Source organism: Priceomyces carsonii (assembly GCF_900007245.1).
Source record: "Priceomyces carsonii strain CBS4050 genome assembly, scaffold: Debaryomyces_carsonii_scaffold_2, whole genome shotgun sequence".
NCBI classification, from domain to species: Eukaryota; Fungi; Ascomycota; class Pichiomycetes; order Serinales; family Debaryomycetaceae; genus Priceomyces; species Priceomyces carsonii.
The window spans coordinates 37,586-53,027 of NW_026946675.1; the positions used below are offsets into that span (position 1 = coordinate 37,586).

Genomic DNA, 15,442 nt, shown 5'->3' on the forward strand with positions numbered 1-15,442 from the left:
TTATGATACTTGGCCTATTTCTTTCCCGTACCGCTTCAGAGAAAAAGAATATCAGAAAGATATTTAGCATTTTAAATTCGTTGTGCTTTACTATAGATCTTAGGTACTATAAACAGAACCTGAGAAGGTGAAGGGGTAAAAATAAACAACTGGGCAATAACGGCTTTAGGAGCTTTGATGTGCCATATAACACAGCTGAGATAGAAAACGTAACATTTTAAGTCGAAATATAAAGTCTGGGATTAATTCAAGTCAAGAACTATTCTTCCTTGAATGAAACCAGCCAGCATTTGTTCTAAAAGTTCTTGAATATCATCCATTGATTTGACTTCTACCGATGGTTTGACTTGTCCATTTGTAAAATATTTGATAGCCTCAATAATATCACTTCTGGTGCCAATGAAAGAACCAATAACTTTTTTTCCAGCGTATATCAATTTTGAAGGTGAAAATTTAAATTTCGAATCAACTCTGGGAATTCCTACACAGACAAGAACTCCTTGTAAAGCAAGATAATCAACGGACTCGTTGTATGATTTTTCATTGGGGGCAAACATAATTGCTGCATCTGCCCCCCTCATATCAGTAGCCTCGAGGACTTTAGACGGAACATCACTATTTTCATAATCTATAAAAATGTCTGCTCCAAGACTTTGAGTAAACCTCTTCTTTTCTTCTCCACTATCAACTGCAATGACTCTTAGAGACATTGCCTTGGCGTATTGAATACCAAACGAACCTAATCCTCCTCCAGCACCAGTAATCACTATTGTTTGACCCTTATGTTTTTCAGATGCTTTTATCGCCTTGTAAGCAGTAACACCGCCACAGAGCATCGGTCCAATGTAGTACATCTGTTCTATTGTCAAATTCTCTGGCAAAAGAATGACATAAGATTCTTTTATTATGACGTATTGTTGCCATGTGCCATCAATATCGGTACCGTAGAATGATGAATTCTTGCAAAACACCTCCCCATCAGTCAACCCACATGCATAACAATTTCGACATGGGTTGGAAATCAAGGAAACGCCCACTTTCGTACCCAATGGAAACGCTTTAGCGTCGACACCCTCCCCGAGCTTGACAATGAATCCGACTCCTTCATGACCGCCTACCTTAGACGTTTGGAAAAAGCCCCAATGGCCATTTAAAACAGAAATATCACTGTGACATATTCCAGAACTAGTCAATCTTACAAGTAACTCTCCTTTCTGGGGCACGGGAACGGGATAATCTGAGACGAGCTTTACCTTAGGATTCTCACCCAATGTCTCAACAATAATTGCTTTTTGGTAGGTAGGTATCTCTTGCATTTCCTATAAACTGTGACTACCTTGATTGTCATGTATTCTTTACGTTCAAGTAAATAAATAGCTTATCAGAACTTATAACAGCTTAGCGCGCAAAATAAAATATTACCGAATTCGGGGCGAAAAAAAAGTTCTGGCGGCTAAATAGATATTTTGATTCGCGGGCACTACTGCGATAAGTGCGGCAAATTAAGAATGCTCAATAAAAATTATACTAACATTGAGTGGTACGACTAATTATATCTCTCTGTCGAACAATAGCTTCTCTTATTCTTTCAAAATTTTCGGATCATCACATAAAAGTATAAGAAAGGGTCCTCTTTAATGACTTAATTGTAAAAAAGGTTGACCTATTACACTACAGATATTTATAACTTCAATAGGAGAAGTAGATTTCCAAAGAATCTAACCATCAGATTCTTGAAAACGATATAGTCTTAATTGACTCCAATGAGGGTTACTGATACCCAGCGATAATATTCCCGAATCTCGATCATTTCTTTGAGATCCTGCTTTCCTATCTCATTATATATCATAGCACTAGCACTCTGAAACGTATATATGTCTCTTAAATACAGTACCAGTAATTCACTATTTGCAGCTTTTTCTTCCATTTAGATTAATACAAATTTTCCAGATACTCAATATGAGAAATAACAATTGCATGCTTATGGTATTTATTAAATGAATTATAAGCCTAAATTTCAATATACAACCAATTTGGAAACTTCGATCCGTTGAAAATTATAGCAATCAAATTATTTGCGAAAGCTCTTAGATCGGAGTCTGGTGATCATTCAGTGTGGAATAAAAAAAAATACAAGAAATTAAAATGAGATTAGCGTACATCTATGCTCAGTTCCAAAACAAATCTCGGAAGACGGCTAAAGGACGGACTATGGACCATCTGTTTTGGCAAGTAAAACTATAATAAAAGATTATGAAAGAATCAGATGTATAAGCAACAAACTTATGGCGCAAATACTCCACTGACTCTGTAAACTCCTCTTTCCTTACTGAAAATTTGCAATTCACGGTTCATGTGAAGCTGTAATGCTACAAAGTCCGAAGTGTGAAATAACGCATGACTGAGCTTCTTTATATACCGGCAAATTGCACATTTACGAATCATCATAAGTATTACCTGGGTTCGTCGGAAAAGAGTGAACTCTGTTTTATGAACTAGCATTATTAAAATTTTGTCCATATAGCTGATAATTAATTAATGAAGTGAATACTAATGTCTAAGACTGCTTTTATTATAATTGATATTCAAAACGATTACTTTGAGGGAGGAAAATTTCCCTTGGTGGGGATTAATGAGGCTGCTGAGAATGTCGCTACTCTTTTGCATCGGATTAGGAAAGCGAAAGATGAATACCTCATTATTAATATTCGTCATGAGTTCCCTGGTGATCCGAAAGATGCCCCTTTTTTTGGAAGAGGTACTGAGGGTTCTCAGATTAACGACAAAGTTAAGAACCTACCTGGTGAAATTGTTCTCACTAAAAACGAACCCAATTCTTTTATCGGGACTAATTTAGAGCTGATTTTGGAAGAGAAAAAAATCAGCAACCTCATTGTTGTGGGTGCAATGGCACATATTTGTGTTCAAGGTACCGTTAGAGCTGCTTCTGAAAAAGGTTATAAGGTCACTGTGATATCTGACGCTGTAGCTACAAGAGATTTAACGTTCGGTAATATTACTGTGCCTGCCAAGCAAGTATCTGCTGTAGTATATGCAACATTGGCTTTTGCTTACTCTAAGCTTATTACAACAGAGGAGCAGATAAGGCTCTTGAAATGATGCCGGGAACAATTGGTGGGCGTTGGTTGCAACGAAGTTTCAGGTTTGAATTACATTGCAGATAAATCACTTGCTTTGAAAGAAAAAACCTTTTATGGCACAGGAATTCTTTGATACGGTTCAAACAGAGCTATTGTAACTGAACGAGGAAGATAGACTTACAAGAGGAGTCAGAAAGATCAAGTGTTTTTTATACAAGTGCCGATTGTTAATTTTCATTTAAAAACTTTATACTTTAGAACTATCAAAGCTCATTGAGGGACCAGAGTCTGCTTGATTTGAGTGAGTTGTTGGTCCGGATTTTCCAATGGCTTGTCTCGATCAAAAGGGTCAATCTTCAAAGATAAAACTTACTAAAAAAGAATACGGTTAATATGCAGATTTAAGAATATGCGATGAAATTGGTGACTTACAGCTGCATGGGTTATTGATCTTGAGTAGGACTGATAGACTTCAGAATAAAAGCAGATTTTTCGTAACAGCCTGTTTCAATTTCTTGATAATATGAATATAATACATTTATTATAGGCGTAATTCTTCTTTTTAAATATCGTATAATCGTACTATACGTGACAGCCTATGCTTGAGTCGCAGAGTATTCTTTAGCTACAGACAATCTCTTGCAGACGCATATATTTCGTCTTATATTTCTTTTTAAAATAAAGTTCCCCAATTCCCCAATCACGCAAGTTTATACTCATTGTCTCTTTTATTGTCTTATGATCTTTTCGCCTACTTTTAATATTGACGACGAGTCTTAAGATTTTTCTCCTAAGATAATATGGAAAGTGTTGAATTCTGTTTTATCTAAAATTTTCCACTTTTTTAAGAATTAGAGCTTCAAAGCCAGCAAAGGATGTTAGTTCAAAAAATTGTTAACTGTTTTTGATAAATCTCCAGAGTGTCCAAGTTGGTATAAACTACAAAATATTCTATACATAGCCCCGATTTGAGAAAAGGTCGGATAGTGATGCACCATAAAAAGCTTTTGGCGATTTGTTTCCTTGAACGATTTTAAAGTAGATCTTCATTTTCAATTTCTTATCTATTCTATCCTCTTGGGTCACAATTAATACATTTGACTTATATATATTGAACTCTTCCTATCAATGTTTTGAAATTGTTTGTAAGACATAGGAAGGTATCAAGTCAATATGGTCACGTACCGAACTAGGAACATTTGAGGACCATAAAGTATACATTAACTCCTTCTCCATTTCTCGCAGGTATACCCTGGCGATCCACCTGCGCCTTTCCTAAAGTCAAGGTTCTAATTATTTCAAACCCATAGTGTAGGTATATTTCCTTTGCATGTTCCGAAATTGCCTCAACATATATGGGGATACTTTTCAGTTTGCATTCTTTAACCACAGGATCAATTATTACAGAAATAGCTCCCTTTATAGGTTCTTGATTTTTATTTCTAGCAAGTGTATTCAAATACCAGAACCTATTATCTTTGAAATAATTGTGTTTTGCATCAAGTGATGAATTATAGAATTTTTCTACTATCGCTGGCCTTGTTTGTTCATCCGGCGAGGCAAATGGCTCGAATTTCACATCAGGAGAATACCATATGGCAATGGCATTGAAGTCATTTGATTCTAATATGATCCCTCCTTGTTTTAAGTGATAGGATAATCTGTCCCTGAAGTCAAATAACTTCTCATCAAGTTCCAAATGTGTGTCAGGAATCTTGTGTAATCTTCGGACGAAAAGACGAGAAGTGCCTACATCTTTGAATGCGCTGACTAAAACTTCATTTACTCGATCAATATCTTGAGTTTTCTTTACGATTGTTGTATCAAATGTCATGGTGAAGTATACTTCCAAAAAGTAGATCCATGAATATTTTTTTAGAAAAAGAGTGTGGTTCGGAATTTTACATAGCTGTGGCATCAGTATTTAGTTAAAAATTCCTGAAGAGAAATCTTTAGTGAAAAGAATAATTCATCAGAAGATAATATATGCGGCAGAAAGTTGATAAGCTTTTAAAAGGGAGTAATAAGAGGTCGGATTCAAAGTGCACCATTGCATGCACTCGCTGCAGAGTAAGAAAGATTAGGTGTGATTCAAACCTGCCATGTAATAATTGTCAAGGAGCTAATGCTGAATGCGAGAAAGCCAACACCAATGATGATGGCCGGAAAAAAAGATATAAAAACCTTTATGTGAAGACCCTAGAGTGTCAAGTTAACACTCTTCAAAATATCCTTTCACAATTAATAAAATATAAAAGCATCTCTAATTCGAACGACATCGACATTCCGGATTCCGTAAAGGATTTGGCTAAGGGTAATGATAATGAGGACAAATTTTACGATAAGAGCATGGAGGGTATGGAGCCATATGGCAAGGATGTAATGTTTGGGAACCTGGATCCTCCAAACGCTAAGTTATTGATAAATTCTGAACAACTCCACAGAGTATTTCGAAACCTTAGAAGCGATATAACAGTAATGCGTTCTGTTGAAAACTTTTTCAAGTGGCAGTATTTCGATGCCCAGTATCTAATTGAAAAAGATTCGTTCTTACATGAGTTCCTTTCAGAGACTGATCAAGGCGTTGGAACGTATTGCTCAGAAGAGCTAGTATACGCAATATGCGCTTTAGGTGCATTGCTTGCCAACGAAGTTGATGTTCAAGAAAAGTCCAGGGAGTTTTATTTGAAAGCTAAGCTGATGATTTTTTCTGAAATGTCTCTTCAACCTTCTGCTACAACTGTGAAATCATTGCTATGCCTCTCTATTTATGATAATGGTTACAATGACTCTAGCTGTTGGATGCTTTCTGGTTTGGCATTCAGGATGGGGTTTCACCTAGAATTCGATCATTTTTTGCAAAAGTTCGATGGTATCAGTAAAGATGGGATAGTTCTTAATTCTGAAAATAGACTATATTGGGGATGTTTTATTTACGACCATTACAACAGCATATTACTTGGCCGTGCAGTAACTTTAAAAGTGCCTGAGAATTTGGGCTTAAGCATCTTGAACCAAGAGCAACTGCCTGCCCCTCTAATGTCAGATTGCACATCTCTAAATATTGAATTTACATTGATGAAAATGATAGAACTAAGCATACTTCTGGAAAAGCTTATGGAGAATATCAACATTTTTAATGGGACTAAGGACGATAAAATGAAAAGATTAAATGTTGCTCTTAAAACTAGTAAATTGAATAACATTAATGTCAAATTAATGAAATGGAAGGTAGATGTTGCATCTGTTGTTAGATGGAATAAAAGCGAGTTAAAATTGCATGGACATGATCTTACAAGGATGTCCTTCAAATATTACTATTATTTGATAATACTCTGTTTCAATAAGCCATTTTCATCCCTACAGGCAAACATGAGTATGTTTTCCCTTGAAATCAAAAATTCACTTTCTTCTTCGGCAGATATAGTAGAAGATTGCATTGATGATGTCTATATTTCCCTCAATGCTTTTCATAACAAGACGGGGTCCTTCAAATATTTATCACTTACAATTATTTACATCGTTATTTTGTCCTTGAATTATTTCATATCATCCGAGAAAACTTTAGGGTTTTCAGGTTCCGAGGAAACCCTGGTCACTTTTGAATATTTGCTCATAGTATTAAAGAATGCTTCGAAAGATTGGAAAATAGCTTCCAGAGCTTTCAGTATAATTTTAACAAAGATAAGAAATAAGTGGCCAATTTATTACAATGAAATATTCAATAAATCGAAAGTTGTGAGGTCCTACCCAAGTGACCACAGAGAAAAATGTCTTCTAGATTTCAATCCAGAGAATTTTATGGATAACTACAATATAGCCACACCAAGCACAGCTGACAGTATTATTGACATCGATGATTTATTTAAGAAAGACATTGATTTTAAGTCGTTGGACATTTTAGATAGTAATATTAGCTCATGGTCCTATTTATTTCCAGAATTGTATAACTAAATACTATGGAAATTATATTCCGGTTGCGAAATCGTTGTAATTTATTTCGAATCAAGGCATACTGTGGAGTCACTATATAATTCTAGTATTTTTCAGTAGAATTTTAATTTAAACTACATGACTTTCAATATCAAATCAGTTGCGATTATAGGAGCTGGACCATCCGGACTAGCTGCCTTGTATGAATTTCTTCATACTTCAAAAGAGGGTACAAGTACCTTTGGAAGCGTAGAAGCTCTGGAGATAGCTTTCGAGAAAATTGTAGTGTTTGAGCAGAAGTCCGGTCCTGGGGGCGTATGGTGTAAAATAGATTCGAAATCTGACTCTCAGGTACCTTTAGAGGAAATCACAAAATTCGAGGAATACTTTAAAGCTGCAACCTTGCAACCTAATACACCAAACCACGAAGAAGAAAAAAATAGCCCTACAGAAAACAAAGGGATTGAGTCCAATATATTCGAGCTGCGGTTATCATGGGATGGAAGTGCTTTATTCAGTTATCTTTTTACAAATGTGCCAAAGAGATATACGCGATTCTCATCTATGGACCACGAGTTAGTTGATGATACAAGTCCAATTAATCCTTTTATAATGCACCATCAATTAAATGCTTACATTGAGAACTTTATAGAGAAAAGCTCATTAGAAAAGTATATTAGATACAATACCGAGGTAAGAAAAATAACAAAGAGGGACGGTGAATGGCATCTTGCATTGAAGCATGGAAATAAGAATTTGAAAAAAGTTGACTGGTATGAAGAAACTTTTGATGCCATCGTGGTTGCTAATGGCCATTATAATGTACCATATATACCATATATCGAAGGTCTCAAAGAATATGCGATTAAGTATCCTAGCTCAGTCATTCATTCAAAGTTTTTTAGGGGTCACGAAAAATTCAGGGACAAGAAAGTCGTACTTGTCGGTAGCTCAATTAGTGGACTTGGTCTAACACAATATATCAAACCTGTGTCAAAAGATTTTATTTTATCTCGGCGCTTAAGAGATGAGAAATTAGAATGGATGAACGATATCATTCGATCTGAAGAATTCAAAGTTAAACCTCCCATAAAAAAATTTATACCTAACAATAAAGAGATAGAGTTTGAGGATGGATCGAAAGTCCGGGATTTCGATTTTGTTTTGTTGACAACAGGGTATCATTATCATTATCCCTTTTTTGAAGAAAATTTTCTCACTCTATCAGTCCCAGAGAATAAAGCAGCTCCCGCAAACAATTCCAGAGTTAAAAATCTATATTATAATATCTTCAAGATAGATGATCCAACACTCGCATTTGTTGGAATAATTCAAACTGTCCAACTTTTTACAAGCTTTGAAGCTCAGGCAGCTGCTATTGCGGGTATTTGGTCTAACGCCAAGAAACTTCCTTCAGAAAAAGAGCAGTACGAATGGGAAGATGCCAGGGTTTCACTCACTGGGGATACTAACGTTTTTCACATGTTTTCAAATGAAGGCATAAAGAATCAATATATTGACAAAATTGTGCCATTTTTCCCTTTCGAGAGACCTTACCCTTTGGGCGACGACTACTTCAAGCATTTTGACGATTTTGTTTCTGGAGAAACGGCTTTGAAAACACTTTTTTTTAATTTACTTCGAGGGAAATTGATTTTCAAAGACGGTTCTTACATTGCGACTGCTAGATAAAAATAATAATTGCTTAAAGAAAGAACTTTAATGTGCCTAAAATATAGAAAGAAGAATTATTTAGGTTTAGAATAAAACTTATCGATAGAAGTCGCGTTGTTTCTTAATTTAATAGCATCTTCTTCAACCTCATTTAAAGGGATCTCTTGATCATATTGAACCGGAAAATTTTGTATTTTTTTCTCGAGTAACCTCTCAGGTAATTTAATAGAGTTGGTGAACTTCGAATTTCTCAACCACAACCTCACCAAGTGTCTTCTATTATCTTCGTTTTCAGTAAATCCTTTTCTGCAGTGTTGAGTGAAAATATTGTTTACATATTCTATGTCACCCTTTTGAAATTCACTCGATAAAGAATGTTTATAAGCAATTGCATTGAAACCTCCTAAAGCATCTCTTTGATTCTCGTTGATGAGGGGATAATTTTCATCCCTCGGTAGCTCACCATATCCAATAAAATACCTTGTAGAGAAACTGGTTATAAATGTGTCATCCTTGTAATATAATAATGGACTTCCTTCTGGAGCTTCCCTCCATTTAAACGCTCTAGGTGTGGACAACGTACTTAAAATATCAGGTCTTACGTGAGCTAGCTCATTATAAATAGCATATGTGGAACTTACCAATGATTCACCACCGCTTAGTGGCGTACTAAGAACAAATAATGAAACAATATCGCCACCAAAGTCATTATGAAACATTTGTGCATCAGTTGTTTGTTGACTCACACCTATTGGTGCCCGTTCACCTTTTGCAATATGTTCGATTGATTTGATATGTGTGAGTGCTCTATTCAAGCCTTGAGCATCTCTAATATCTCCTATGAAAGAGCTTATCCCTAAGTATGCAATGATTTTACCCTTTTCATCATAGTCATCAATGTTTAATCCCCTTATTAAACGAACCCCAGTTCCGTTGTAGAGATCCTCAGCAAAGTTTTCTAATGTTTTGCCAAGTTGGGGTAGAGTGAAATTCTCTTTACTTACAGCTGCTAAACTCAAGCCAGATTTTTTAAAAGATTCAACAGCTTTCCACACTTCGCTCTTGTCTTCTTCGCTTAAAATATATCTGTATTTATCAGGTCTTTCTTTCAAATCTTCTCCCGTCCAGAGATGAGGACCACTTAACTTTTCGGGCCAATTTTCTGGCAAATGACCTTTGACTTCTTTTTGTTTTGAATCGTTTAACTTATTCCATTGATCAATACTATGTAAGACCTCTGGTGAGTCAGAATAATATACGTAGTTATAGTCTTCTTTCGTCATCTGTGTATGTTCAGGTATACATATAAATACATCTCTTCTCTCGTTCTTTCTCCATGATCTGTTAACATCCAGTATTTATAGTTTTACAGCTCTTTATTACAGCCCATATTTGATTTCTCATGTTTGATAGTGAATTGTGCAATTCATATGCAATCCAAAAAGCCACAGCGGAACTTATAATCCATTCAAAAGTACTCTTACCAAAGGAATATTTTATCCGATTGTGGTATAGTACATATGATATAAATGCTTTTAATTTATATAATCACTAACTTGGTTGAAATTAGAACACGACAAATCTTTTAATATTAAGATAAACTTGGGAATGTCAGTTAATCAAAGTTTGACAGACGTCAGTGCGCCAGAGAAGAAAACAATTTCTTCCGCGAACTCTGAAGAGGTGGAGAAAGCAGAAAACAAAAAGAGCAGGTGGACCAGATTCTTGGAATTTATTTGGGATGGACCCAGATCGAAAGAAGAAAAGAAATATATCCAGAAATTAGACCTATTTTTATTGACTTGGGGATGGTAAGACAAAGTTTTTTAAAATTATATGGGAAAAGCATACTAACTTACTAGCTATGGGTATTTCATTAGATTACTCGATGCCAACAACTTTACAAATGCGTACGTCTCAGGAATGAAAGAAGATATTGGGATAACGGGGGATGATTATAATTATGTTATGTCTTTATGGGAAGCAGGATACGTAGTAGGAGTGATACCTTCCCAAATCCTTATTTTGAAAATTCGACCATCAATATGGTTTCCTTGTGCTGAAATGATATGGGCAATCTTAACCTTTTGTACTTCGAGAGTTACTAATGTGAATCAGCTATATGCAATCAGATTTTTAATAGGATTTTTTGAGTCTCCTTTTTACATGGGTGCCCTTTCATTGTTAAGTAACTGGTACGATGCAACATCACTAAGCAAAAGAGCTTGCATTTTATATGCAGCTTCCAATGTTGCAAGTATGGTAAGTAATTCTTTCAAAAGGCAATTTAAATCACATACTAACTTTTACCAGTTCTCAGGTTATTTGCAAGCGGGGATTTATACCAACTTAGATGGAAATAGTGGATTTGTGAGTAATTGATACATTCTTAGAAGTTTGAAGGTAATATACTAACATTTTAGGCTGGATGGCAATGGCTATTCATAGTTTGTGGAGCCATAACAATACCATTATCTCTTTTTGGGCTCATTGCTATCCCTGATAATCCTTTGAAGCCAAACAAGTTTTCCTTTTGGCTCACTGATGAAGAAAAAAATTTTGCGGCCAAAAGGTATAGGCGTGATAGAGTTCAGTTCCATGGTTTCAAGCTTTCAGAAGTTAAGACAATGATTCTAGACTGGCCCTTTTATGTTTTGATTTTCTCATACACCAGCTATATGATCTTTACTAATGCAATGGGTTACTTTACTTTGTATATTCAGTCTTTAGGAAAGTACAGTGTTGCTGAGATTAATAATATACCAACTTCAGCACAAGCGGTGGCCCTAGTTGGTACTCTTTTGCTTGGATGGCTCTCTGATTGGAAAGGAAGATATTTAGCCTTACAGATAGCATTAGCTTTCAACCTTGTTTCATGTATCTTTTTGCTTATATATGTTAATGAAACATGTATTTGGATTGGATACATGATCAGTGGTATAAGTTGGGTTTATGGACCCATTATGCTAACTTGGTCCCAAGAATTCTTGAGAAGATCAGAATTTGAAAGCAAGTTTACCATTGGAGTTGCTCAGGCGTCGGCCATTGCCAACCTAATATGGGCTACAATCATTCTTTGGAGTACAGATAAGCAATATCCCTACTACAAAGCAGCTTATATTGTATCGTTGATTTTGACTGTGGTGCAGATTCCCTTATCTTATTATATGAATGTACTTGTTCACAAGCATGAGAAGCTTGCCGATGTTACAGATGTAAACCTTGAGCTAGAACGCTCAAAATTTTAATATAGTGACAGATAAGGTAATTAACTAGTTTAATTTAAATTAATGTACTGTTTGAGTAATTTGCAGCAATCATCCCACAATACAGGAATTGCTATGTAATATAATTTTCAATTTTTTATTTCTATGCGATTTCAACGGTTTTAAGAATTTCAAGCAGCTTGGGTGTTATTTACAACTGAAAGCACTAGAATGTGGCCAACGACTTTTTCAGGGGTAAAAAGAATTCTAAATGCCGTGGAGAGAAGCGTGATGATGAATCAGGCATTATTTTGATTTGGCAGATGTTCGAAGAAATTTTCTTTTTTTCGGAAATTAATTTTCCATCCGAAGCCACAATATGTTAAGGTCCTTATTTAAATAATCACATTGGGAGACCAAACCATTAAGATACTCTATTTTCTTGAATAGAACTAAATCCCATCCTGGAGTCGGCGAATGATGATATCCGAAAACTTTAAAATTATGCAAACGATAAACTTAAAAATACAAAATAAAATAAAAAAATCTTTTTTTAAGACTGCTTCTCTCTCAGCAAAAACATATCAGCTAAATACTAAATTCAAACTAGTCTGAAGCCACGTTCATAAATGTGATATCTTGTGGGAGCTAAGATTCAGTGACAGCCTTTGAATCAACACCTTTTTCTGAACTTTCTACATTTTCGTAATTAATATCTGTTTCATACTCACTCATGGAGTTATAGACTTCAGTTCCTTCAGCTAGTGATTTCTGTTTCTCATCTTTCTTGTAAAAGTATAATCCAATGAGCATTGAGACAGCTTGGACGATACCCATGACTGCTGCTGTTGTAAAACCTTTGCGAAAACTGGGAGCTTCTTCGGTTTGCCAGACTATTGCAGAAATCCAAGTATAAGACTGAAGACCGATGATATATGAAATGACCCACTCTATGGATCTCAAGTTCACATCGTTCCTTAAAATATCATTCATTAAAGGATAAAACACAGAACTTTGCGACCAAGCCCAATAACTAAAGTAAAAAGCAAACCATTTTGCTTTCTCGTTTACGTCCCATATTGTCAAAATCACATTACCAATGAAATTCATCAATTGAGCAAAAATAATCATAAGAAAACGCTTCCTTGAAAAATCCGCACCAAAGGTTGTTATGATAAGCCATATAATACCTAAGGCAGGAGGAATAGCAGTTAAATTATTGAGCTCTTCGACTGAGTACCTATTCAAAGATTTAAGCCATAGAGCAAAAGATCCAGATGAAGAATTAGAGGAGTTAAATCCACCAATGTTGCCCACTGCGAAAACCCAGAAATGCCAGGATTTTAACATTTTCAACCAAATTTCCTTATCTAAGAAGCCTGTTAGATTAAGGCCATCATCGGTACCATTTATCCGCATCCTCTTTCGTGCCAATTTTATATCATAATCAGTCAAAAAAAGAGAATAGCATTTAAAGGGAGTTCCAGGAAGAGAAAAGAACCCAAGTAGACAGATTGCGTATGACATTATTCCATTAATGATGAATACCCATCTCCACCCAGGTAATCCATTGACACCATCAAGCAGCTCAAAGATTGAACCTTGAAGTAATCCAGATGTTAGAACTCCTAAATATTGACCAATGTAAAATAATCCTGCTCTTTTCGAAATTTCGTGAGGTTTAAACCTATCCCGTTAGTATCTCAAAATGATTGATGAAAAATGGTACTTACCATGAAGAGAAAGAATAATGAATGACAGGGAAAAAAGATGTTTCCGCTGCTCCTATAATAAATCGAAAAGCTTTCAAAGCTTTGACATTTGTGACTCCTGCAGTTGCTAAGGTAAATGTGGACCAAATAAACTCTCCAATAAGTAGGACATATGGAGGCGAAAATCTGGGTAGAATGTATATGAAAGGTAACGTAAAGATAATAGCTCCAACGCCATAAATGACTTGGGTATCAATCAAATCATTTCCCTTCATTCCAATGTCTTCCTTTAAGCCAGAAACATATGCGTTGCTTAAATTGCTGCTATCGAAAAATTTACACCAGTATCCAACCAAGCCATAAAGAGTAATAAGTATATCTAATTTAAGAATCAATTTTTTTTCTGCTGAAGAAGATTCTTTCCTGAAGTTAAATTTAAATTTTCTTGGTTTGCTTGTTCGATATTCATATTCATCAAAGAAACTCCATATGTTTCTCTTTCCTTTATTTTTATGTGCAAGAGGTTCCGTGTTTTGGTGACTAATTAACGGGTTTCCTTGTTTCTCTAATTCGTCTTCCGTTTCAATTACCATCCTCTCATGTGGAAGATATTCTTGAAGTTTCAACATGCTTACCTTTTTGGCTGTCGTGCTTTAGCATTTCAAGAAATTGTAGTTTCTTATATAAGTTCTTTGTTGTCTGTAGTCTGATAATAAAGAGCAAGCCACAGTCCTTTCTTGAAAAAAAAAAAACCGATCGGTCCTCCTGGTTTCGAATTTTGCTCATCATACATCAAAATTTTTAAACAACATCTGAAAGCTCTGTTTCCATCTGGACACCTAACAGTTTAGTACATAACATTCAAATGTTCTCCTAATACACAAATTGGTTACACTTATTATGTTAGCGTCATAATTGTGGCATTTGAATTGTGTTAAAAAGTGAAGATAATAAAACGGAATTTGATCCGATAAATTCTAATTTTGATTCAACATTATTTATATGGCGGATGATATGAAGCATGGGGGGTGGGATAAAATTTGACTCCAGCAGAACGACCAAATTCAAAAGAACAACCTATATCTCTCTACAGTATCTCTACAGTATCTCTATAGCAACTCGTTCCTTTTTAGCGAGATCTAGAAGCTCCGCAAAATTCAATAGAAGAAGTATGAAGTGGAAATTGAATCGTATCTTTTGGATCGTACTTTCATATCTTTAAATTTTCAGTAGAAAAATAAAATGTCAGCTAAATATGTAATCTGCACAGAGTATGACTTTGTCGTTTTTCGTTCTCCACCACCAATAGAGAAAAAAACAATACGGCAGCTGGCTCCATTACGAAGATTCTTCAAATTAAAAATAAAGAGCAAGGATGTGAAGATTTATATTGTGATTTTGATGAGAGGTGCTTCATTCGTCGTTTAAAAAGGTGTTTCCATTTTGTTTTTTAACCACGTCTTTTAGTGAAAGGAATTTCTTTTGACAGCTTGAAAGTTACCCTAAAGATAAAAATCAAGTAATGAAAATGAAGATTTATCTGATTTTAATTTGTATTCAATAGAAAGGTTTAAGTTTGCTTATGTAAGGATTTTCAATGAAGATGATAACAAAAGAAGCTCAATTAGTTCAATTAAAATTTAATTTGGCTAATCCCAAGGGTGCATTTTCAAGCTAGGAAAAAGAAAAGTTAGTAGGAAAGAAAAAAAATGGAAGATCAATTTTTTTTTTTTCAAATCAAAGATTGGCTGCGAAAACAATTTATCATTTCTTGTAAAGAAGAGCCATCGACAAAGCAAAATTTCCAAAACTGGAG

General features: G+C 35.1%; 10 protein-coding genes across 10 annotated transcripts; 5 read left to right on the forward strand and 5 right to left on the reverse strand.

The window, feature by feature from the left end:
* Positions 1-242: 242 nt before the first annotated feature.
* Positions 243-1,316, reverse strand: PRCAT00001464001 (zinc-dependent alcohol dehydrogenase; the record flags this gene model as incomplete). Its single annotated transcript, XM_062951252.1, has 1 exon — positions 243-1,316. One exon carries the CDS (start codon positions 1,314-1,316, stop codon positions 243-245), a length of 1,074 nt encoding a protein of 357 aa, XP_062808273.1.
* Positions 1,317-2,553: 1,237 nt separating this feature from the next.
* On the forward strand, positions 2,554-3,120 carry PRCAT00001465001 (cysteine hydrolase family protein; the record flags this gene model as incomplete). The annotated part of the gene is made up of 1 exon (XM_062951253.1): positions 2,554-3,120. One exon carries the CDS (start codon positions 2,554-2,556, stop codon positions 3,118-3,120), a length of 567 nt encoding a protein of 188 aa, XP_062808274.1.
* A 1,170-nt stretch (positions 3,121-4,290) lies between these two features.
* Positions 4,291-5,019, reverse strand: PRCAT00001466001 (uncharacterized protein; the record flags this gene model as incomplete). The annotated part of the gene is made up of 1 exon (XM_062951254.1): positions 4,291-5,019. The coding sequence occupies one exon, from the start codon at positions 5,017-5,019 to the stop codon at positions 4,291-4,293; it is 729 nt and encodes a 242-aa protein (XP_062808275.1).
* Positions 5,020-5,087: 68 nt separating this feature from the next.
* PRCAT00001467001 (Zn(II)2Cys6 transcription factor) lies at positions 5,088-7,055 on the forward strand (the record flags this gene model as incomplete). The annotated part of the gene is made up of 1 exon (XM_062951256.1): positions 5,088-7,055. One exon carries the CDS (start codon positions 5,088-5,090, stop codon positions 7,053-7,055), a length of 1,968 nt encoding a protein of 655 aa, XP_062808276.1.
* Positions 7,056-7,172: 117 nt separating this feature from the next.
* Positions 7,173-8,726, forward strand: PRCAT00001468001 (uncharacterized protein; the record flags this gene model as incomplete). Its single annotated transcript, XM_062951257.1, has 1 exon — positions 7,173-8,726. The coding sequence occupies one exon, from the start codon at positions 7,173-7,175 to the stop codon at positions 8,724-8,726; it is 1,554 nt and encodes a 517-aa protein (XP_062808277.1).
* A 56-nt stretch (positions 8,727-8,782) lies between these two features.
* Positions 8,783-9,991, reverse strand: PRCAT00001469001 (TauD/TfdA family dioxygenase; the record flags this gene model as incomplete). The annotated part of the gene is made up of 1 exon (XM_062951258.1): positions 8,783-9,991. The coding sequence occupies one exon, from the start codon at positions 9,989-9,991 to the stop codon at positions 8,783-8,785; it is 1,209 nt and encodes a 402-aa protein (XP_062808278.1).
* Positions 9,992-10,316: 325 nt separating this feature from the next.
* PRCAT00001470001 (uncharacterized protein) lies at positions 10,317-10,523 on the forward strand (the record flags this gene model as incomplete). The annotated part of the gene is made up of 1 exon (XM_062951259.1): positions 10,317-10,523. The coding sequence occupies one exon, from the start codon at positions 10,317-10,319 to the stop codon at positions 10,521-10,523; it is 207 nt and encodes a 68-aa protein (XP_062808279.1).
* A 108-nt stretch (positions 10,524-10,631) lies between these two features.
* On the forward strand, positions 10,632-11,956 carry PRCAT00001471001 (uncharacterized protein; the record flags this gene model as incomplete). Its single annotated transcript, XM_062951260.1, has 2 exons — positions 10,632-11,078; positions 11,132-11,956. The coding sequence occupies 2 exons, from the start codon at positions 10,632-10,634 to the stop codon at positions 11,954-11,956; spliced, it is 1,272 nt and encodes a 423-aa protein (XP_062808280.1).
* A 606-nt stretch (positions 11,957-12,562) lies between these two features.
* PRCAT00001472001 (uncharacterized protein) lies at positions 12,563-13,441 on the reverse strand (the record flags this gene model as incomplete). The annotated part of the gene is made up of 1 exon (XM_062951261.1): positions 12,563-13,441. The coding sequence occupies one exon, from the start codon at positions 13,439-13,441 to the stop codon at positions 12,563-12,565; it is 879 nt and encodes a 292-aa protein (XP_062808281.1).
* Positions 13,442-13,643: 202 nt separating this feature from the next.
* Positions 13,644-14,255, reverse strand: PRCAT00001473001 (uncharacterized protein; the record flags this gene model as incomplete). The annotated part of the gene is made up of 1 exon (XM_062951262.1): positions 13,644-14,255. One exon carries the CDS (start codon positions 14,253-14,255, stop codon positions 13,644-13,646), a length of 612 nt encoding a protein of 203 aa, XP_062808282.1.
* Positions 14,256-15,442: the final 1,187 nt, after the last annotated feature.